The 23,489-nt window shown below is 41.7% G+C and overlaps 1 protein-coding gene across 5 annotated transcripts in view; it reads right to left on the reverse strand.

Moving 5' to 3' along the window:
* Positions 1-6,209: 6,209 nt before the first annotated feature.
* LOC126334652 (dynein axonemal light chain 4-like) overlaps positions 6,210-23,489 on the reverse strand; it is a 40,519-nt gene continuing 23,239 nt past the window's right edge. For 2 of the 5 annotated variants that reach the window (XR_007564768.1, XM_049997102.1), the window contains one exon: positions 6,210-7,164. Coding sequence is in view for 3 of the 5 variants with exons in the window: in XM_049997102.1 (XP_049853059.1) it covers positions 7,088-7,164 (77 nt within the window). In the remaining 2 variants the exon portion in view is untranslated. Of the gene's footprint in view, positions 7,165-8,454; positions 12,961-23,489 lie in introns of those variants that run through there. The other 3 variants (XR_007564769.1, XM_049997121.1, XM_049997111.1) reach the window with 2 other exon arrangements.

The raw sequence follows: 23,489 nt of genomic DNA on the forward strand, positions 1-23,489 counted from the left end.
ACACGACTGAGGCAAACGAAGTTGTCAACGTCACGGGATGGAGGCAGTCATACTTCTTCCTGGCCTCAGAATAAGAGAGATGGTCCGAAGTTTTTAATTCTTGAATCTTCTTCTCCTTCTGATACGCAGGGCAGTCTAAAGATTTAGTCAAGTGGAGACCAGGTCAACTGACACACCGAGGTGGTGAGGTGCATGTATATTCCTCACTAAGAGGACGTCCACAATCGCCACAAAGGAGCTCAGCCTCACACCATGACGACATGTACCCGAAGCGCAAATACCGAAAGCAGTGCATAGGAGGCGGGACGTAAGGTCGCATGTCGCACTGGTAGCACATTACCTTTACCTTCTCCGGGAGAACGCCCCCCTCGAAGGCGAGGATAAAGGCCCCGGAGTCGATGCGACGGTCTTTGGGGCCGTGCTGGACTCACCGGACGAAATGCACACCTTGGCGCTCCAGGTTGGCACTGAGCTCCTCATCAGATTGCAGCAGGAGGTCCCAATGAAAAATAACCCCCTGCATCCTATTCAGTGCCAGCTGCGGGACAATGGACACTGGGATGTCCCCTAGTCGGTCGCACGCCTGGAGCGCCGCCGACTGTGTGGTGGAGGTGGTCTTTATAAGAACGGACACCGAACGCGTTTTACTGAGAGCCTCGATTTCCCCGAAGATGTCCTCGATGTGCTGGACAAAGAACATGGGCTTGGAGGTGGCGAACGTCCCCCCCATCGGTCTGAGAACAGACTAAATAGCGGGGGAAGTACTTCGCCCCAAGCCGGCGGGCCTGTCCTTCCTCCCAGGGAGTGGCCAAGGGGGAAAGGGCAGGAGAACCAGAACCAGAGACAGTACCTTTCTTTTTAAAAGACTCAGCCACAGATCGACCTGATACATGTTGACTTTTCATCTGCGAAATGTCCGCCCCGATACCACCCACTCCAACCAGGGGCTCTTGCCACGGGTGCCACCCAGCCTCAGCAAGGGCCACCTGGCAGGATGACCGTTGCCGGGAGTCCTGATGCCCCAAGGAGATGGGAATCTACTCCTTGGCCGACATGGGGAGGGTGCAGCTCAGGTATCGGCAGTACGATCCCTGTGTTGTCAGGGGGCTACAACCTAGAGGGTACATGATGACCCCACCACATGACAGGTGGGATGGAGAGAGTGTACAAGGACATGATTCATAGGTACAATGTCTGTAACAATGTTGGCGGTCAGCACTTTGAGCGACTGTTGTGATGCATCAGTAGTGTTTCGTATGTACAGTATGCTGTGTTCTTTCTTGTTTTGGAATAAAGTAAACAAGTAATGTTGTTGTCTTCAGTCCTGAGACTGGTTTGATGCAGCTCTCCATGCTACTCTATCCTGTGCAAGCTTCTTCATCTCCCAATACCTACTGCAGCCTACATCCTTCTGAATCTGCTTAGTGTATTCATCGCTTGGTCTCCCTCTACGATTTTTACCCTCCACGCTGCCCTCCAATGTTAAATTTGTGATCCCTTGATGCCTCAAAACATGTCCTACCAACCGATCCCTTCTTCTAGTCAAGTTGTGCCACAAACTTCTCTTCTCCCCAATCCTATTCAATACCACCTCATTAGTGACGTGATCTACCCATCTAATCTTCAGCATTCTTCTGTAGCACCACATTTCGAAAGCTTCTATTCTCTTCTTGTCCAAACTAGTTATCGTCCATGTTTCACTTCCATACATGGCTACACTCCAAACAAATACTTTCAGAAACGACTTCCTGATACATAAATCTATATTCGATGTTAACAAATTTCTCTTCTTCAGAAACGCTTTCCTTGCCATTGCCAGTCTACATTTTATATTCTCTCTACTTCGACCATCGTCAGTTATTTTACTTCCTAAATAGCAAAACTCCTTTACTACTTTAAGTGTCTCATTTCCTAATCTAATTCCCTCAGCATCACCCGATATAATTTGACTACATTCCATTATCCTCGTTTCGCTTTTGTTGATGTTCATCTTATATCCTCTTTTCAAGACACTGTCCATTCCGTTCAACTGCTCGTCCAAGTCCTTTGCCGTCTCTGACAGAATTACAATGTCATCGGCGAACCTCAAAGTTTTTACTTCTTCTCCATGAATTTTAATACCTACTCCAAATTTTTCTTTTGTTTCCTTTACTGCTTGCTCAATATACAGATTGAATAACATCAGGGAGAGGCTACAACCCTGTCTCACTCCTTTCCCAACCACTGCTTCCCTTTCATGCCCCTCGACTCTAATAACTGCCATCTGGTTTCTGTACAAATTGTAAATAGCCATTCGCTCCCTGTATTTTAGTCCTGCCACCTTCAGAATTTGAAAGAGAGTATTCCAGTCAACATTGTCAAAAGCTTTCCCTAAGTCTACAAATGCTAGAAACGTAGGTTTGCCTTTTCTTAATCTTTCTTCTAGGATGAGTCGTAAGGTCAGTATTGCCTCACGTGTTCCAACATTTCTACGGAATCTAAACTGATCCTCCCCAAGGTCCGCATCTACCAGTTTTTCCATTCATCTGTAAAGAATTCGCGTTAGTATTTTGCAGCAGTGACTTATTAAACTGATAGTTCGGTAATTTTCACATCTGTCAGCACCTGCTTTCTTTGAGATTGGAATTATTATATTCTTCTTGAAGTCTGAGGGTATTTCACCTGTCTCATACATCTTGCTCACCAGCTGGTAGAGTTTTGTCATGACTGGCTCTCCCAAGGCCGTCAGTAGTTCTAATGGAATGTTGTCTACTCCGGGGGCCTTGTTTCGACTCAGGTCTTTCAGTGCTCTGTCAAACTCTTCACGCAGTATCTTACCTCCCATTTCGTCTTCATCTACATCCTCTTCCATTTCCATAATATTGTCCTCAAGTACATCGCCCTTGTATAAACCTTCTATATACTCCTTCCACCTTTCTGCCTTCCCTTCTTTGCTTAGAACTGGGTTGCCATCTGAGCTCTTGATATTCATAGGTCTCTTTAATTTTCCTGTAGGCAGTATCTATCTTACCTCTAGTGATATAAGCTTCTACATCCTTACTTTTGTCCTCTAGCCATCCCTGCTTAGCCATTTTGCACTTCCTGTCGATCTCATTTTTGAGACGTTTTTATTCCTTTTTGCCTGCTTCATTTACTGCATTTTTATATTTTCTCCTTTCATCAATTAAATTCAATATTTCTTCTGTTACCCAAGGATTTCTAGCAGCCCTCATCTTTTTACCTACTTTATTCTCTGCTGCCTTCACTACTTCATCCCTCAGAGCTACCCATTCTTCTTCAACTGTGTTTCTTTCCCCCATTGCTGTCAATTGTTCCCTTATGCTCTCTGTGAAACTCTGTACAACCTCTGGTTCTTTCAGCTTATCCAGATCCCATGTCCTTAAATTCCCACCTTTTTGCAGTTTCTTCAGTTTTAACCTACAGGTCATAGCCAATAGATTGTGGTCAAAGTCCACATCTACCCCTGGACATCTCTGTCTTACCATTATATAATCTATCTGATACCTTTTAGTACCTCCAGGATTCTTCCATGTATTCAACCTTCTTTTATGATTCTTGAACCAAGTGTTAGCTATGATTAAGTTATGCTCTGTGCAAAATTCTACCAGACGGCTTCCTCTTTCATTTCTTAGCCCCAATCCATAATCACCTACTATGTTTCCTTCTCTCCCTTTTCCTACTGATTCCAGTCACCCATGACTATTAAATTTTCGTCTCCCTTTACTACCTGAATAATTTCTTTTATCTCATCATACATTTCATCAATTTCTTCATCATCTGCAGAGCTAGTTGGCATATAAACTTGTACTACTGTAGTAGGCATGGGCTTTGTGTCTATCTTGGCCAAAATAATGCGTTCACTATGCTGTTTGTAGTAGCTTACCCGCACTCCTATTTTTTTATTCATTATTAAACCTACTCCTGCATTACCCCTATTTGATTTTGTATTTATAACCCTGTATTCACCTGACCAAAAGTCTTGTTCCTCCTGCCACCGAACTTCACTAATTCCCACTATATCTAACTTTAACCTATCCATTTCCCTTTTTAAATTTTCTAACCTACCTGCCCGATTAAGGGATCTGACATTCCACGCTCCGATCCATAGAACACCAGTTTTCTTTCTCCTGATAACGGCGTCCTCCTGAGTAGTCCCCGCCCGAAGATCCGAATGGGGACTATTTTACCTCCGGAATATTTTACCCAAGAGGACGTCATCATCATTTAATCATACAGTAAAGCTGCATGTCCTCGGGAAAAATTACGACTGTAGTTTCCCCTTGCTTTCAGCCGTTCGCAGTACCAGCACAGCAAGGCCGTTTTGGTTAGTGTTGCAAGGCCAGATCAGTCAATCATCCAGACTGTTGCCCCTGCAACTACTGAAAAGGCTGCTGCCCCTCTTCAGGAACCACATGTTTGTCTGGCCTCTCAACAGATACCCCCGCATTGTAGTTGCACCTACGGTACGGCCATCTTTATCGCTGAGGCACGCAAGCCTCCCCACCAACGGCAAGGTCCATGGTTCATGGGGGGAAAAAAGTAATATGTAAGCGTTAATAAATGTGTTTATGTGGTAATTGGATGGGGGGGAACAAGTAATACGTAATATGTAAGCATTAATAAATGTGTTTATGTGGTAATTGGATGTTCCTTTCAAATTGTTAATAATTGTTAAAACATTTTCTACTCACTCCCCTTTACAAGTCCTACAAGTTTGTAATGGGAATTTCCGAACACCCTGTACACACAGTGGACAATGCCATAAGCAGTTGCAGCAAGGACATGTATGCACAAGGAAACTGCGTTAACCTGTGAAAATCTTCCTACTTGAGAACTTTGTTCACTCTCATTCAGTGCAAGTTTACGTAAGTTATGAGACCGATATTTTGGATGTACACTGGACCCGGTTAAACTGCATACTGATTATAACCACATCATTTACTTTATTTATTAGTCCTTTTTACCCATAACAACACAGTGTGACAGAAACAGACATTATTATTATTATTATTATTATTATTTTAATGTTCTAGCACTTGACTTATCATTTGCCTTCTTGCTTCCCATTACAATCATTCTTTTGTGCAAGTTTATAAATGCTCTTTACTCACAGTCAATCAACTCTTGTGACACAAAACACATTCTGGGGAAAAGAGTGGAGATCTTATACAAGTGGGCAGCCAAACAGTCATGCCCAGTAGTCAAGTGGAATAGGGATACTGCTTCTCTTCTCAGTCCATCAAGTGTTACTGAGAAATTTTATTGGATTATTCTTGAAATGTTGTTAATACTGTGTTTCACTGCAAAACAAATGTTAATTTTTCCAGTGTGTTTAACTTTAGTGCCCTTTTTCAGGAAGAATACTTAGTACAGATTCATTCTTAGTTGAAAGAGCAGGTTTACGTAGACCCCTATTTTGATGGGTATGAAAGTTCTACATGTTATCAAACAATGGAAAATACGCAAAAGACTAAAAAACTGAATTAGGACAGATTGCTATTCACCACATAAAAAAGGTCTTCACCAGCAGACAGGCGTGTTTAAAAGTAAACTATCGGTCAAGCTATAGGCTTTGGTGCTTTGTCAGATGGAGGGGGCAAGGGAAGCACAACCCACTGCCACATTCATTTCTGGGCACTAAGGCCCAACTGCAACTACACATTCCCACTCAAACTCTGCCAGGAGGTTCACATTTAATACCATGGCATGTGACAATTACATGGAGATGACATTAGCAAATACTTCTAATTTTTCCATCATAGGCTGTTAACCTATTGGTTCAAACTGAACATTTACTTTCATTACTATCCAGTTTCAGCTAATGGCCATTTTCATATTTAGCAGCAATCTCCAATGTTAACAAACAATAAAATCCATAAAATCTGCATCATTATAATTCAAATTCTGTTGTAACTACTTAGATGTGCATTGATTTCTAGGTAAATGTTCAAGAAAACAATTTTTGGTGGACAGAATAGTTCAAGAATTTACTTTTATTAATATATAGAACCTGGAGTAGAGTTTATTTGCTCCTGGTGGTTTACTGTTTAATAAAAAATAGTGTGTAAGAGGCTTTTTGTATGGCATCTTTCAGCAAGACTAAATCTTGCTTTCGTTAGGCTTTTTTTGCGTTACAACACATAAACAGCAACAATGTTTCGATGTAATTTCAGGACAGATAAGTGAAAATTAAGAAATATAATAAAAGCAAAATTAGGTAATGCTTTATTTCCATTGTCTTTAGTACAATAAATACAATTTCCTGTGCACTGCATAGCAATCTCAAAAATAATATTGTTGTCTTCTTCATACACAATTTCTAATATTCTTCTGACTAGCAAACATGAAAATAGCTGTAAATTTTGAAGTCTCTGAAAATAATATTTTATACGAACCTGTACACATCAATGACTTTAAGGACAGATTTACAATTTTAACACAATTATCCATATTATATTCGAAGAATAAACATAAGGTATTTTGAAAGTTTTATGCATTTTATTTTACAATATCACTATCTTTTCAACAGCAATTAAATATCAAATATCTTGATCCCGATTACAATTACTCCCCCTCCCCCACTCTCTCTCTCTCTCTCTCTCTCTCTCTCTCTCTCTCTCTCTCTCTCTCTCTCTCTCTCTCTCTCTCTCTGGTCCAAAACAAATCACAATATGAAGTTTGCTTCATCATACAAAGGCTATGCCACCAGGGCAGGAGGACCAGCATAATGATTTAAAAAAAAAGAGTAAGAGGTCAAACAAAAATAAAGCTATCAAAAATATTGGCAATTAGAGAAAGTTATAGACTACAGAAACAATATATTTAATGTCATGGAATGTGAAATATTACAAATTTTATTAGCTCTGCAATGTGATGTCTCAGTTGTTTCCACACAATAATACGAAAGATAGATATTAAACTGTTGAAGTCTGTATTTGCATGACTCTATTGCCTTGTCATGTACGTACTCCATTCCTCAGCAATACTGTACCATAGGCGCTAACCCATCAGAGGAATATCTGTGGAGAGGCCAGGTAAACATGTTGTTCCTGAAGAATGCCATAAGCCTTTTCAGTAATTGCAGGGACTAGATTCTGGATGAGTGATGGGTCTGGCCTTGTAACGTTAGCCAACATAGTCTTGCTATGCTGGTATTGTAGATGGCTGAAAGCAAGAGGAAACCACAGCTGTTGCATTTCCTGAGACATGCTGATCTAGTGTATGGCTTAATGATGGAATCCTCTTGAGTAGAATATTATAGAAGTAAAATAGTTCTCCATTTGGATATACAGGTAAGACTACTTAGGAGGAAATTCTTCTCAGGAAAAACAAACAAATCTTGTCCTCTACAGTTTGGAGTGCTGAATTTTAAGATATATTAATTAGGTAAGGTGAGAGAGAGTAAAAGAGAAATGGACTGGTTGAAGTTAGATATACACAGGATTTGTGGTCAGGCAAGTACAGGGTTCCCAGAATGAGTATAGGGTTGTCAACACAAAATGTTCCCAGTATGTGTACTGAACTGTCAACACAAAATCTAATAAGACTGATGCAGAAGAAGGTCTAATAATGAATAATAAAACAAGAATGCAGGTGAAAAGCTGTGAACATAATAGCGAACCCATTATCAGAGCTACAACACCAGCACATTACTACATTACACACAAAGGTCACACCTACCGCCCCCAGACTACAACAACTAAATATGCCAATTAGTTTCACAGATGAAGAGATTTAAAGAATATATGATGAAATAAAAGAAATTATTCATACTGTTTAAAGAGACAAAAACTGGACTGTGATGAGGGACTACAATTTGAAAGTTGGAAAAAGGACGGGGGGGGGGGGGGGGGGGGCGGGGGGGAGAAGAAGTAGAAAAAGGTGGTCTTTGGGGAAAGGAATGAAAGAAAAACCCTTTCGTAGATTGTATAATGGCAAGACAGAGTTTGTGAAACCAGATATTAAACTGAAAAATACTTCCAGGGGCAGATGTGTACTCTGACTATAATATATTCATTATAAAAAGCAGAATAAATTGAAAAAACTGCAGAAATATGTGAAATTGAGGAGATGGGACCTAGATAAGTTTAACAAGCACATGCTGTTGTTGTTTCAAAGACAGCATTATGCAACTGTTAACACAGCAGAAGACAAACTGGTAGTTTTGAATCATTGTGCAGTGAAGGCAGCAGAGAAGGAACAACAGAATGAAGCAAAGGCCACACAATAATCACTGGTTATTACATAAGAAACCGAATTTAATTAGTGGAAGCAGACTCTATAACAACATCACAAGTGAAGCATAGGATACTGAATACCAATGTACACAAAAGGAGATTGACAAAGTGCAAAATGGCAAAGCAGGAGGAAAGGTAGATAACAATTGCAGATGTGTTGAGGCATGCATGATTCTGGGAAAGATAGGTTCAGCTTTTTCTTTTTTTTAAAAAAAAGAAGAAGAAGAAGAAGATGAAGAAACATTTAGTGAAAAGCAGCTGTGTGAATGTCAAGAGTTCTCCCAGAAAACAAATAAAGGAGGGCTGAAACATGGAAGAACTATAAAGAAGTGCTATCCAAAGGACAGAAAATTGAAGATTTTATTACGGAAAGGCAAGAGGAAGTAGATAAAGATAAATTGCCAGATGTAATACTGCAAGAAGAATGTGACAGATCATTATGAGACCCACGTAAACCTAAGGGAAAAGGATCAGAAGTACACAACATCCCCCCCCCCCCCCCCCCCCAAATTATTGATATTCCTGGGAGAACAGCCACTGTACACTACATAGTACACAAGATGTATGAGACAAGTGAAATGCTGAAAATATCATGAAAAGAATACATTGCTACTCACCCTATAGAAGAGACACTGAGTCATGGACAGGTACAATGAAAAAGACTGCCATACATTTCGGATTTCAGCCAAAATGCCTTCTTCTGCATTAGAAAACAAACATTCACACAAGCACAAATCAGACACCCAGTCACTGTTTCTGGCCACTGAGGCCGGTGCACTGCAGCAGTGCCTCATGGGAGGAACAATCTCATGAGGGTGGTGGGGTATGGAGGAGGTGAGGGTCAGGAGGTGGACGGATAGGAGGTTACGGGTGAGAGAAGTTTAGTGCCACTTGTGGAAGTGTGTAGGGATGTAATGGGTGCGGAAAAAAGGAGAGAAGGGGACAAGTAGAGAAGGGGAAAAAAGATTGGTGGGTGCGTTGGTACAACAGAAGGCTGTGTAGTATGTGGTGCTTGAGTTACAGCTGTCTCTTGGCCACAGTTTGTCAGTTGACACTCGTACAGGCAGACACCTTGTTGTTTGTCATGCCCATGTAGAAAGCAGCATAGTGGTTGCAGCTTAGTTTGAAAATCACATGACTGCTTTCACAGGTGGCCCTACCTCTGATGGAATAAGAGATGCAGACTGGAGTAGATACTGGTGGGAGGGTGTATGGGACAGGCCGTGCAGGTAGATCTATTACAGGGATACAGGCCATAAGGCAAGGGGTTGGAAGCTGGGGTGGAGTAGGGATGGGCAACGATATTGCCTACTAAATTTGGTGGGCTGCAGAATACCAATGTAGTAGGGATGGGAAAATAGTGGGTAGGATGTTCCTCAATTCAGAGCTGAAACCCTGGTGGAGAATATGATCAGTTGCTCCAGTCCTTGGTGGCACTGAGTCATGAGAGGAGTGTTCCTTTGTGGCTGAACAGTGGGAATGCGAGAGGTGACTTGGAGAGATAAGACATAGGACATCTGTTTCATGACAACAGTGGGAGGGTAATTTTATGTTTATTTGTTATATTCCGAGAGGGACTGCCCATCACTACAGATGCAATGGCCATGGGTGTCTAGCCTGTGAAGGGACTTCTTGTACGGAATTGGTGCAGCTGCTGAAGTGGAGGTATTGTTGGTGGTTGGTAGGTAGGTTAGCTATGGACACAGGCACTGACAATGTAGCCATCCTTGAGGTGGAGGTCAACACCAAGGCAGGTGGACTCTGTTCGACTGAGGACCAGATGAAGCAAATGGGGAAGAAGGTGTTGAGGTTCTGGAGGAATGTAAAGAGCATGTCCTCTCCCTCTGTCCATATCATGAGGTTACATTATGGGCAAAGGGTTGAAGGTGCTGGTCCAAGTGAACAGATATTCTCTCAGTGGGACACAGTAACTAGCCACAAGAGGGCATCCTGGGTGGTTGGTTTATGGACTTCAGGAAGAATGTAGATGATAGGAGTGCAGGGAGTGACAGGGGTGCAGAGACAAATAGACTCAGGGGAGAGGTTCTGGGGTAGGCCTAAGAATCTATGAAGTGACTGGAGATATTATTGGATTTCTAGAATGAACAGTAATTGAAGGGAAGCACTACCTATCCAAAATACTGAGACTTCCACTGACACTTTCTTGTAAGATCATCACTTTTTTCTCCTAACCATTTGGTTTATATTAATATACTCTGTTCCATTTTTCCACCTAGAAGTCAATATTTAGTGGTGTACATTACTCTTGCATGAACTTCAACACTGAAGTATACAAGTCTGTATGCAAGAGATGTGGGGTAGAGGAGAGGAGAGTACACACATATTCCTGTCTTCATATATGCATAGAAAAACTTAAGAGTCTTTCACATTAATGAACTTAAATGGTTGACAGTCAATTTACACTCTTTCTTGGTGTCAACAAATCAATGTCTAATTGGTTCAGTTCTTTTAAAATCTTATAAAAATATGCACATAAACATGTACAAAATGTGCAGCTTTACACAAAACACAAGTATAGTAGTAGCCATACAAGAGAAGGAACGAAGGTCATAATGTTAACATCACACTAAGATGTTTGACTGCCGCTCTTTGTATCAAGATTTATCTTTCTAACTGCAAACATGAAAGTGCACTTAGGAAATATGGCAATGTATCAGTGAGATAAGAAGACATCTTACTTGTCACAAGACCCATCTTCTAGGGCTTTTGCACTCTAAATCTCAAACAGATACAAATTTTGTTTATAAAATAGTTGAAAAAACAGCTTAAATCGTGATGTTTATTTTATTTAAAATGACCAGTTTTGGCCTAGTCTTAGGCCATCTTCAGAACAGCACCATCAGCTGAAGTTGACAACGTCCAGAACAGTCAGTACACCTCAGTCGCTGAAACTGTTCTTTGTTTGTTGATAACATTAAATCCCTTGATATAATTTTATTGCTCATGCTCATGCATCTCCAAAGTACATGGAACATTTAAGTAATAGGCTAACTTAGACCCTTGAGGAAATTATATTCTTTTCATTGAATCAATGCTATCTCTGCATTATTAAGGTTTACTTCATATTAACTTACTTTCTCAATACCAGCCTTGTTATCTCAAGAAAAAATTTTATGGCTTCAGAAAGTATTAATAATGAGATTATGTAAAATAAGCATTTGAGCTCTGGCTCTTTTTCTAGCTGTTCCAACCAGTAAGTTCCATTATCATTAATAACAACATTAAAGATATAATGAGCTACTAATTTGTGCACTGCAGCAAGAAATCTGCTTTTTAAAAACTAATTTATTAATGCTTCCTCCTTCTTCATTGAACATAAAATCACTACCTCGCAGTTTCAATGCTTTCGTTACCTTTGCAGAACATTATACTTTGTGGTTGTATTTTCCTTGTGATGTCTACCACTTACATATAAACTTATGTCTTTAGGCAATGTTGCATTCCTGTGCTTTCTCCCCTCCCCACCGTTTTCAGGAGGAGCTTCATTAGAAAATTTCACCACACCAGGAAACTAATTATTTATACAAAATGTATCAGGTAGTTACATAATGTAAAATATACTTACATATCCTTACCATACAATTAACTCAACAATAACATAACCGACAGGTGAATAATAAGGATAATTACAAATAACTGTAAAATAAAATATGCTGTTTACCAAAATATATTCATAGATTATGTACTGATACCAGCCTCCTATAAGTAACATAGCGAACAAAATGAAATGGCTGTACCAAAAGAGTAATATTTGTACTGTTAACAAATGCTCTTAATAATACACAAGTAACTCATTTCCATTGTTAATATAATAATAATAATAATAATAATAGAGTGCAGATATATTCATTCTGTACAGTGTGTGCTAAATGCATTAAACCTGCAATAGTTTTCAACAAGATAGAAACTATAGTTAATAGACAAGTTGCAACAGTAATGGAGGGAAAAGTTTGTTGTAAGATAGATGTCTTTGTATTGTCTTAAAAAAGAGGATATCACAAAGATATTCTTTAATACCATGCTCACACCAAACTATTCCTTCTCTTAAAGCAGTCTGGTACAAATATCAGCAACAATCCAGACAGGGGATGAGTACGTGCTTATAAAGGAAAAGTAATGGAGAAAGACAAAGTAAAAATGTGGCATGAGAATAAATTAATCTGTGTAGAAATAACAAGTCATTCAGTGTAATTGTTTCTAACAAAATGTCACATTTTAATTTTTGCTTTACTTTTCCCCTTCTTACATTTCATTCTAAAATTCTTGCTGCCATGCCCAAAAGCAGGGGATTCAGTATATTTTTCCATTTGTGCTACTGACAAATATTTCTGTTTTGGGACTATTCTTTTGGCACTCATCTCCTGTTATTAGCAACATCCACTTTGTAATTACTCTGTTTTGCTTAATGATAAGCACTTCATCTCTCCACAAGCTGAAAGCTGGAAACTTTTATTCATGCACAATTGATAAATCAAGGGCTCCACCACCACCACCACCACCACCACCAGTCAGTCAAGTACATGTATATTAGGGAGATTCAAGAGCATTTCCAAACACAGACACCAACATTACCACCAAAAAACATGTACAAAAGATTCTTGCACTCATAAGATATTTCAAAGCCATAGCCTTCACCAACAACAGCATGCCAGGATGGTCCAAACTTTTTATCCATTGCCTCCTTAATCATGCGAGCAGCCATCTATAGTCAATGATAAAAGAGTTCTCAGAATGTGTTAAATAAAAACAATACATGATATGCAAAATGGAAACAGACAACTCCACTAATTACAAGTTAATTAGTTTTATCAAAATATAGCACAAAAGTGAACACACATTATACTGGAAATACATCAAAGCATAACTTACTTTCTAAAAATTTATTTCACACAGCTCCGATGAACACACACTAGAAAAAAACTGAGTTATGCAATTGCGTGGTTACAATGTCATGTTCTGTAGCTAAAATCTAAAGAATTACAAGAAAAACATGTTGGCAATACTCTTAAAACATTTACAAAATGGGAGCAAAAAGGTTGATGAATGGTATGACTGTCTCTTCAGAAGCAGAATGACTATTGGCTTAACTGAAATGTATCTCAGCTAGCCTTACTACATCTTTAAACACAATCACAGCTATGCTGAAAGAGTTCAGTAATATTTACTCTGCTGGTAAGAAAGAATAACACTTATATTACACTTGAAGGGCAAAACATAGTTGATGTTTAATATCTCACCAGCATAAAGGTAATTGAGGAGGTGGGGCACTAGCTCAGCTGAAAAAGGAAGGATTAGGATATAACCCATGGTCTTTTTACATGAGTCATCCAATCATTTTCCTGAAGATATTTATGGATATCATGAATACTCTACATCAGTACAGCCAGACATGGATGTGAACAAAGATTACCTGAAACCATCGATAATGTGTCACCATCTCACAACCAAACTGTTGTCTTTCAGCCTAATTCAGACCTAGGGCTAAGTTACAGATCAGCATTTCACCACAACTAAGATTTCATATTCACTTTTGTTGGCTTCATTAACTCAACCAAATTGTCCCTTGCATCTTAACCTATACCTCGAGCGACACTACAGATCAGTCTGTTACCACCACCACCACCACCACTACCACCACCACCACCACTCCCAAACATGATATAAATGGAAAATGGAAATGTTGCAGTACTCTGTTTTCTTCCTGTTTGCACATGTTTGATGTCACACGCCACATCATTGCATCACAGGATGTAGCTGGTAGGGTACATCCAGTTGGCCGTTTGAACACAGCTCTTTCCAAGGAGGAGCCCAGTGTATTCACCAAGTTGCAGCTCAAGACAGCTCTCAACATGAATGGTAAATAGTATTTTAATTTCAAAAATTAGGAAAAAAATTAAAATAAATAACGTCCTAAGGCTAATAAATTATGGTGTGAGTGAAATAGTCTGCTACTTTCAATAGTTGCTGTAGTTACCTAGGAAATTCCAATGACAAGACTACTGCTCACCTCCCTCACAATCAGACTGTCTGGCTTGAAAGATATCGAGGACAGGAGTAGGAATTCCAATCACTGGAGGACACCATGAATTTGTGTGCTCAGTTTGCAAGTATACTGAAGTGGGATGCTTTGCTTTTAGATGTTACAAAAATCTTACTGCACTTAACATTTATAATGCTATAATGCTGAGAACTGGGAAACAGAAAGAAATGAACGACATAACAGCACCGAGGCATTCTTCCCTGAATTATCAGTCAAGAAAGTTACAAAAGATGGGTCATGAAGATGGATGCATTCCAGAAGAATGAAATACATAGATTTTTATTGTTATCATCAAAGCAAGAAATACTCTACTTTAAACAAACTTCTTTTCAGCATCAAAAAGGCAAAGTTATTTAATGGGATTAAAATTTTTTAAACCTACACCACTACTCTGCAATTCACACTTAAGTGCTTGGCAAAGGTTCACTGAGCCACTTTCAGACTAATTCTCTACCCTTCCACTCCCCTCAGAAAAAAACAAAAGCTTCAGTCTTTCTGTGCAAGCTTCAATTTCTCTTATTGTATCCCTATGTAGATGGGTGTCAACAAAATATTTCCACATTCGGAGGAGAAAATTGGTGATTTGTTTTAATGGTTGCCACACCAACTCGCATATCATATCCATGACAGTAACAATCACAATACACTTAGACATTTCTGTCAAAACATAAGAAGACAATTAAATAAGAAAGATGAGCTTCCCATATCAGGACAACGAACTCAAAAATCTACAAGTATACCTAAAGATGTGCTATGCATAACAGAATTGCATTTGGAAATCACAGAAACTGAATAGATAGGCATAGTTGCATTTGTACAAGTTAGTACTGCCATGTACCCGTGGTTCGCCAAAAAGGGATTATTAACCCGTCACAAACTGAAGCATAACTGGTTTGCATATGTACACGGCATTTCCTCCCCAGACAGCACCGATCACAACAAAGACAACGGACAGCAGGACAAATGCCACCAGAGGTCCTCTGTGCCAGGAACCTATTTCCTCCATCTTATAGTGTGTGTGGAACAGGATCATCATGAATTCCTCTGCATCCTGGCTATACAGGGCAGCACACTGGCAGTTTGCTCCAATGGAGCTTTGAGCCAAGTCAGGCACCGGTTCTTAGCAGCCGATCAGTCAGGGCCCACAGCATGATCTATGAGTTTCCAGTGATATCCTGAGATGTACCAGTCTGCCAACGATGCCGAACGCTCAGAGGCATAGTCTTCATGTCCCATTATGTTTATTCACTGTGTGTTCAAGGTGTACCCTGTTAAAGCCTGAGAAGTTGTATTATTTTTTATTGAGAAGAGTTTTCCTTTGTTATCAAATCTCACTACTGTAGTCGTAGTAAATCCTTGTTTTGTTTACCTGTGCTTTATTATTACTTATCAAGGATCTCTCTGTGGGAGATAACAGTCGTGACAAGGTATTGGGACCCAGGAGGTCACATGTGTGTAGTTTTTTCTTCTATTCCTTATTCTCCCAGGCTGGCTAATATTCAGTTTATTTTTCTTGTTTTTCCATGACCGAACAGCCAGTTTCTGAACATCTTGACCTGATGCAACAAATGTTGCTCTTTCTGCAGGACACGCAGCAGGTCAAGCAAGCTTTACAACAGTCTCTGCTGACGGCTCCCAATGCCTTTCTCAGTCGAACCTCACAGCTAAAGGCTTTGTGGTGCACCTCCACCTTTTCCGCCTTTAGACAAAAAAAAGTCATACCTTTGGGCAACTATGTGGCACACCCTGAGCAGTATTTTCTGGCCTATGACATGTCAGCCAATGCTCACTGTAGAGCGTTTCTCCTTGCCTGTGTTGGACCAGAGGTTCACTGCATTCTTCAGCAATTGAAACCTGAATTAGAACTGCATGCCTTACAAATGAGAAAATAAAATTTTGCTTGCAAGAATATTATACCTAGCAGGTACACTTTGCTGTGGTGTGGTACACATTTTTCAGCTGTCATAAGCAACAGGGATGATTTGGTTGGTTGGTTTGGAGTGAAAGGGACCAAACTACAAAGTCATCAGTCCCTTCAACCGTTAAGTGGCAAATCAGGAGTGGTCATTGAAGGAAAGCAACATGGGCAGTCCTACTGTGAATGGATCAAGATGCTCCAAGGTGTTTCACGTGACTGCCATTTTCGGTGTTCCAACAAAGCCTGTAAACAATCTTATGACATGTCACTTGCTCGTGACAGACTCCTTGTGCACGCACCCATAAGGGGCTTCAGATAGGCTTACTGAAACAAAGACCCCACACTGAACACTTGTCTTCTTCAGATTGTCCGAACCTTCAAGCAGTCCACCCTTGCATCAGCTTCCACACATAAGATTCTTCTCCTGTCTCTGCTGCTCGCCCTACCCATTGCACGCTACCCCAGCAGCCCCTGCTCCCTGCGGACTCTCCGCTTATTAGTACACAGGCATTCAGAGCCTGCCACCCCCAACAGTTGCCCTACTTCATTAAATGTTTCAGTAAGCATCCTTGGCACCAGTGGCAGTTTTACCATGTCAAATATGCCTCTTGTGGCAAGACAGGACACAAAGTGGAGATGATCTGGATCTTCAACAAGATACACATGGATTTGGTTCAAGTGAACACTTTACCGATGGCAGAACTTCGACAAATGTTCCTCCACGTGTTTTTCAATGATCACCCTGTCGACTTCCAGGTGAACACAGGTTCTAATGCCTCAACTGTCATGTGGAAAACCTAGCGGTGGTTAGGCTCTCCTCCACTGCAACTGTTTCTCCAATGCCTCCACAGTTACAGCAATGACAAATTGGTGGTAGAATGACAGTCTATGTAGGGCAACAACACGTAAAAGGACACCACCTAGTAGTCAATACTCCCAGGGGCAATGGACATCTTAGGACTGGACCTCTTCGCTGCTTTGGGACTAGAAATGCACAATTCAACCATTAGTGTCCAGCCAGGCATTGATAATTCTTTGTTCCACATTCTTCATGAGACGTATCATTCAGTGTTTAAGCCTTTTATTATGGGCATTGTGGGTTTTGAAGCACATATCACCCTCCTCCCAATGACCATGCACCCACTTTTGCAAGGCTCGAAATGTCTCATTCATCCTAAGGGATAAGTTACAGGCAGAGCTCCAACATTTGCAAGACTCTGGGATCTTGATGTCTGTTTCCAATAACCAGTGGGCAACATCCATTGTGCTGGTCAACAAAGTGGATGGCTCCATTCACACATGTGGCGATTTCAAGAACATGATTAACACACACAATTACCCTATCCCAAAGATGGAAGACACTTACTTTACTGACTGGGGCAAGTTCTTCCCAAAAACTGACTTCAAGGATGCATATCTACAGCTTCCATCGGATCAGGCATCGTGTGATTTGCTGGTAATCAACACCTTTTGGTCTTTTCTGCTAAAACCGCCTCCCAGGCACCTGCAGGCACCCCAGTAATAGTTCAGTGATGTTTGAACCACCTCACACAAGAAGTGCCAGGCACAGCTAATTACCAAGATGACATCATTGTTGCGGGAGAGCCCATACAAAACCTGGCTGATAACCTAGATACTCTCTTTTCTGTCCACCATGCCTGTTTTTCATTGCTCAAGTGGAATATGTGGGACAGATCCTCAGTGCCTCAGGAATCCAGCTGACACCTCAATATGTCCAGGCTATGCAGGATTTACCACCACTGATGAATGTTAAGCAACTTCAATCCATATTGGACCATCTCAATTACTGTTTTAAGTTCATTCCTCAAGCTGTAACTATCGCTGCTATGCTGCATCCTCTCTTATATAAGAATGTGACATGGACTTGGGACATTACATGTGATCGTTCTTTCCAGGCCCTTACGTGGTAATCGCAGTGGGCACATTGGATTGTGGTATAAGAGCTGTCCTCTTGCATACAGTCGATGGGGTGGAATGACCTGTCACCTTTCTCTTTAAGACACTGACGCCAGCCCAATGCAACTATAGAAAAACTGGAAAAGCAGCCCAGGCCATTGTCTCCCTTTAAAAAAATTCCATGACTTTGCCTATGGTCATCTTTTTACCCCACTGACTGACCACAAATCATTGCTGGCACTATTTCGCACCAATACCAATATCCTCATAAAATCAGATCACTGTCTTCAATGATAGGCTTTGCTTACCAGTTATTCCTATGAAATTCGGTACCATTCTATGACTTACCATGCCAACGCCGACCTACCTTTGTGGTTGCCAGTGAGTCAGGACTACTCCTTTGATTCTTATCCAAAAGTCTGTGGCAACTTAGATACTGAAGACGAAACAGCTCTTACTTCACTTCCTATCAATGCTAAGCTCTAGGCCCAGCACTCTCCAGAATACATGGTTTTGTTCAGACTTCTCCAACTGGTCCAGAGAGTGGACCACTGGCACATAGTCAACACAGACTTTAAGATTATTGGCATCACCAGCATGAATTCTTTGCTCTCAACGTTGCCTTATTGATTCAGGCTGAAAATGACCAGACTCGAATGGTCATCCCATCCTCTCTCCAACGCGAGATTCTACACCTGCTTCACCAAAGTCATTGGTATGTCGTGCTGACGAAACACCTGCGACAGCAACATGTGTACTGGAAAAATATCGACAGTGGCATTGCTGCCTTGGTGGCCACCTGCACATATTGCCAAAGTAAACAAGCAGCCCCACTGACTTGCTATTTTCCATATTTTCCATGGCCAGAGACATTAACACTATGGTTGTGACTCCACTTGGATTTCATGGGCTCTTTTCTCAGCCATTCATTTCGTTTTGTTTTAGAGTGCGAGAACAACTAAGGTCATAGGTGCCCATGTCAGAACCTTAAGAACACATATGGAAAAGGAGTTAAAAGTGACTACATGTTAGCCCTATCAAAGGAAGGAAAGAGAGGCAATAATAAGTAGTTCCTCCTGCAGAAAGGCTCACAAAGCACGCCACAGAAACAACAGAGGTCCCAAACTAAAAATTCAATGTCCTTCTCCAGATTACTACAACAGATAATAAGTAAACTGTGGTCAACAGCCCGCGAATCATTCGCTACAACAGCTGCTAACTCAGACAGCAAACATAAAGTCGAACACAAGTGGTTAAAAAGGGGCATTTAGTTAGGAAATGGTGAACCGTCAAAGATTGACGACAATGACCACAAAGTGGTGGGGGATCACCACTTAACAAATGGCGGTGCCCAATATGCAACCTAGCTAAACTGATCACCTCATGGAGAGAGGGCCGAGAGAAAGTCGGGCAAGCTGCTGGCTAAGTTGTAATTCCCCAGGGCACAAAAACAAGTAGGGTCATACATGCCAATGTCAGAAATGTACAACATGAAGATAAAGAGAAGAGTTTAAAAAGAACTACACATTAATCCCAATCGACAGAAGAGGAGACAGCTGAAAACAGGGACGTAGAAAACAGTCTAGAAACTATGCTATAGAGATAACAGAAGTCATGAACTAAAAATGCAATGGCTTTTGCCTTATTGCTACAATGGATAAAAAGTAAAATGCACTCAATAGACCACTCGTTAGCTATAATGGTCTATAACTCACATGGCAAATTGAGAACATAATGGGATTAGAAAAATGGCATTCTGTCAGGAAACGGCAGACCGTCAAAGGTTGAGCGCAATGAGTACAAATGGCAATGGATAAAAAGACAGTGCCCATTACACAACCTACCTAAAATGATCTCCTCACAGCAAGAGGACCGAGAGCTGGTCGTCCAAGCTGCTGGGAGAGGCTTAATAACCTGGAGCTCGTTCCCATGAAGGGAGGAGCAGTGGTGATGCCAAAGTGACACCACCTGCTAACAGACAGCAACACAGAGATCATCAGTGGGAATGTAAGAACTAGTGGGCAGAGGTACAAGGACTGCAGCCTTGGTAGCAGTGTCAGCGGCCTTGTTTCCTGTCAGACTGATATCACCAGGAACCCACATACACATCACAGTGGCTCCATCAAGAGTGAGCAAGTGACAGCATTCCTAAACTCGTTGCACTAAGGGATGGACAGTGTACAGCACACAGAGGCTTTGAAGGGCACAGAGAGTTGGAGCAGATGACACAATTGAAAAGCCAGTGTTGCCGGATGTACCGTGTGGCTTGATACAGGGTGAAGAGTTGCTGCAAATATTGAGCAGTGTTCCGAAAGCTGATACTTCGAAGCCAATGACAAAGGCACACCTGACACCATGGTCAGTCGGAGAGCCATCAGTGTACATGAAGGTACTAGTGCTTCCGTGTGAAGGTCATGAAACTAAGGCCAAGGTGAACATGAGTCGCCACACGAAGCCAAGGTGGTGAAGTGTTTACACCCACTGGGAAAGTTGCAGGTAGCGTAAAGTTAAGGTGCCCGAGCAGGATCTGAAAATGAACTCCAGAAGGTAACAGAGAAGAGGAACATGACCCATACTGGCGATCAAAGGAGTCATTGAAAAAGGAGGCATAGGATGGGTTGCTACACATGGCAGACAAATGGCATGCATATCTGCTGAGGAGAAAGTCACGGCAGTAGGACAGCAGTAGTTCAGCAGCTTCTGCATACAGACTCTCAACCAGACTAGCGTAAAAGGCACCCGTGGCCAAATGGATGCCATGATGATATTGAGATGGCATAAGAGTGATGGACATGCAGATGCATAAACAAAACACCAATAGTCTAGTTTCGAATGGACAAGGGACCGGTACAAATGGAGGAGGGTGGCTTGATCTACTCCCCATGAAGTACCACTGACATGTAGAACATGGAGAGACCACATACAGCGGGCTGCCAGGTGAGAAACATGGGAAGGCCAAGAAAGTTCCCTATCGAGCATGAGCCCCAGAAACTTCATAGTTTCAACAAACGGAAGAGCAACATGCCCAAGATGTAAAGACAGTAGTAGAAACCAACTATGCCGTCAGAAATTTTTACAAACGGTTGTCCACAGAAAAATGAAAGCCATTGTCTATGCTCCTTGAGTAAAGACGATCGAACATTGCTGAAGATGTCACCCGATGAGGCAGGTTCATGGAGAACTGCAATAGATGTCAAAATTGCCAACGAAAAGGGGGCTGGAGATGCCCGGCTGGTAACGGGCCATTATAGGGTTAATGGTGATAGCAAAGAGGATGACACTCAGGACAGAACTCTGAGGTACATCATTTTCCTGGAAAAACGTGTCTGACAAGGCAGAAGCCACACAAACCTTAAAATTCCTGAAGGAAATGTGGCAAGTGGCCACAGAAGTCCCACGTGTAAGGAGTACGGAGGATATTAGTCCACCAGCAGATGTCGTAGGCTTTCTCCAAATCAAAGATCACAGCCAGTCTGGGATTTCCACAGGAAACTGTTCATGACATGGGTGGAAAAAGTGATGAGATGGTCAACTGCAGATCAGAGAGCTCGAAATCCACATTGTGTAGTGGTTAGTAAATTGCGAGACTCAATAAACCATACCAGCTGGGAATCAATCAAGCATTCCATCGCATTGCAATGACAGCTGGTGAGAGAAAAGGGGCGGTAGCTATAAGGAAGGTGTTGTCCTTATTGGGCTTAGGTACGGATACAGCAGTGGCTTCACATGAGAATCTGGGAAACTTGCCCTCCGCCCACATGTGGTTGTACATATGAAGCAGAAAGTGCTTGCCTGTAAGAGAGAAAGGTGCTGGAACACCCGAATGTGAATACTGTCTGGCCGTTGGGGGGCGGGGGTGGTTCGGGATGAAGGAGATGAAGTTGGAGCACAATATAGCTACCTCATATCAAAGACGACATTGTAGCACACTCAATTCTGAGAAGAGAAGGATACTGCTGGAGAATCCTCCACCCATTTCCGATGGCGGAAGCCAGGGTGACGGTGGGAGGAGCTCGAAATCTCCGCAAAATGGCCACCCAAGGGGTTGGAGATAGCAAGAGTGTCCACAATGACATCGTCTGATACTGTAAGGCAGGAAACTGGGGAATGGATCTTGGTCCCAGAGAGCCATCGGAGGTTGGCCCACACAACGGAAGACGGAGTGGAACTGTTAAAAGAACTAGTGAAGGAAATCCAGTTAGCTTTTTTGCTATCCCAGATATGATGACACTGTGCACATAACTGTTTACAATGTAGGTGTTTGCCAATGTAAGATGACATTTAAAAATGCGGACAGCATGTCTCTGTTTGTGAAATGCATTGTGGCACGCTTCAGTCTACCAAGGGACCAGAACACAAGGTGGTAAAGCGGAACTGCAAGCAGTGGAACGTTCTGCGGTGGTAAGGATAGTGTTTGTAAGATATTCTGCCTTGTCATTACAACCGGGGAAATGTTGTGCGTTGAAGGTCACCAGGGTAGAGTAAAGCATCTAGTCGGCCTTAGTAAGCTGTCATTTGGGTGTGCACATAGGTAAGGTGGGAGTCAGCAAATAGATAGCACATGGTAAATGTCACTCGAGTATGTGTCAGAACAGGTCACTCAACACAATGGGCAAACTAGGCAATGCAGAAGGATAGGTCCAAATGGGAACAAGTGTACGTGGAGTCTGAAAGGAATGTGGGTGTTCCTGTGTTAAGGCAGAAGATGTTAAGTTGATTGAGAAGATCAGCCAAGAGGACACCTTCAGACAGGGTCTGGAGAACCCAAAGGGAATGGTGTGCTTTAAAGTCACTGAGCAGCAGAAAGGGGTGAGGTAGTTGTAAAATAAGCTGGAGGAAGTCTTCCCTGGTAACATCGAATGATGGAAGGATGTAAACAGTAGAAAGGGAAAAGGTCAAGTGAAGAAGGAAAAGGTGAACTTTAACAGCTTGAAGGAGGTAGTCAGGGAGATGGGTTGATTATGATCATCATCCTATATGACCAGCATGACTTCCCCATGAGATGGAATGGCATCCTCCGAGGGAGGGAGGTCAAAACAGATCAGAAATAAATGCAAGAGCTCAGAGTGGTCGTGAGGATGCCATTTTGTTTCCTGAAGGCAGAGAAAAAGTGGATGCTTCAATTCTAAGAGCAGCTGTAAATCCTCTTTGTTGGATCAAAGACTGTGAATGTTCCATTGGAGGAGAGTCATAATGAGGAAAAAATGATGGGGTGTCACCTCGGCAGCTGCAGAGTGTCAGCCTTCAAAGACTCACAGATGCAAAGTGCCAGCCTTCAAAGACTTGCTGCTATAGGGCACAGAGGCAGGAGGTTCCTGCTTCATGAGGTCTATAGAAGTGTCAACATCTTCATGCT

This window comes from Schistocerca gregaria, chromosome 1, assembly GCF_023897955.1.
Source record: "Schistocerca gregaria isolate iqSchGreg1 chromosome 1, iqSchGreg1.2, whole genome shotgun sequence".
Taxonomy (NCBI): domain Eukaryota; kingdom Metazoa; phylum Arthropoda; class Insecta; order Orthoptera; family Acrididae; genus Schistocerca; species Schistocerca gregaria.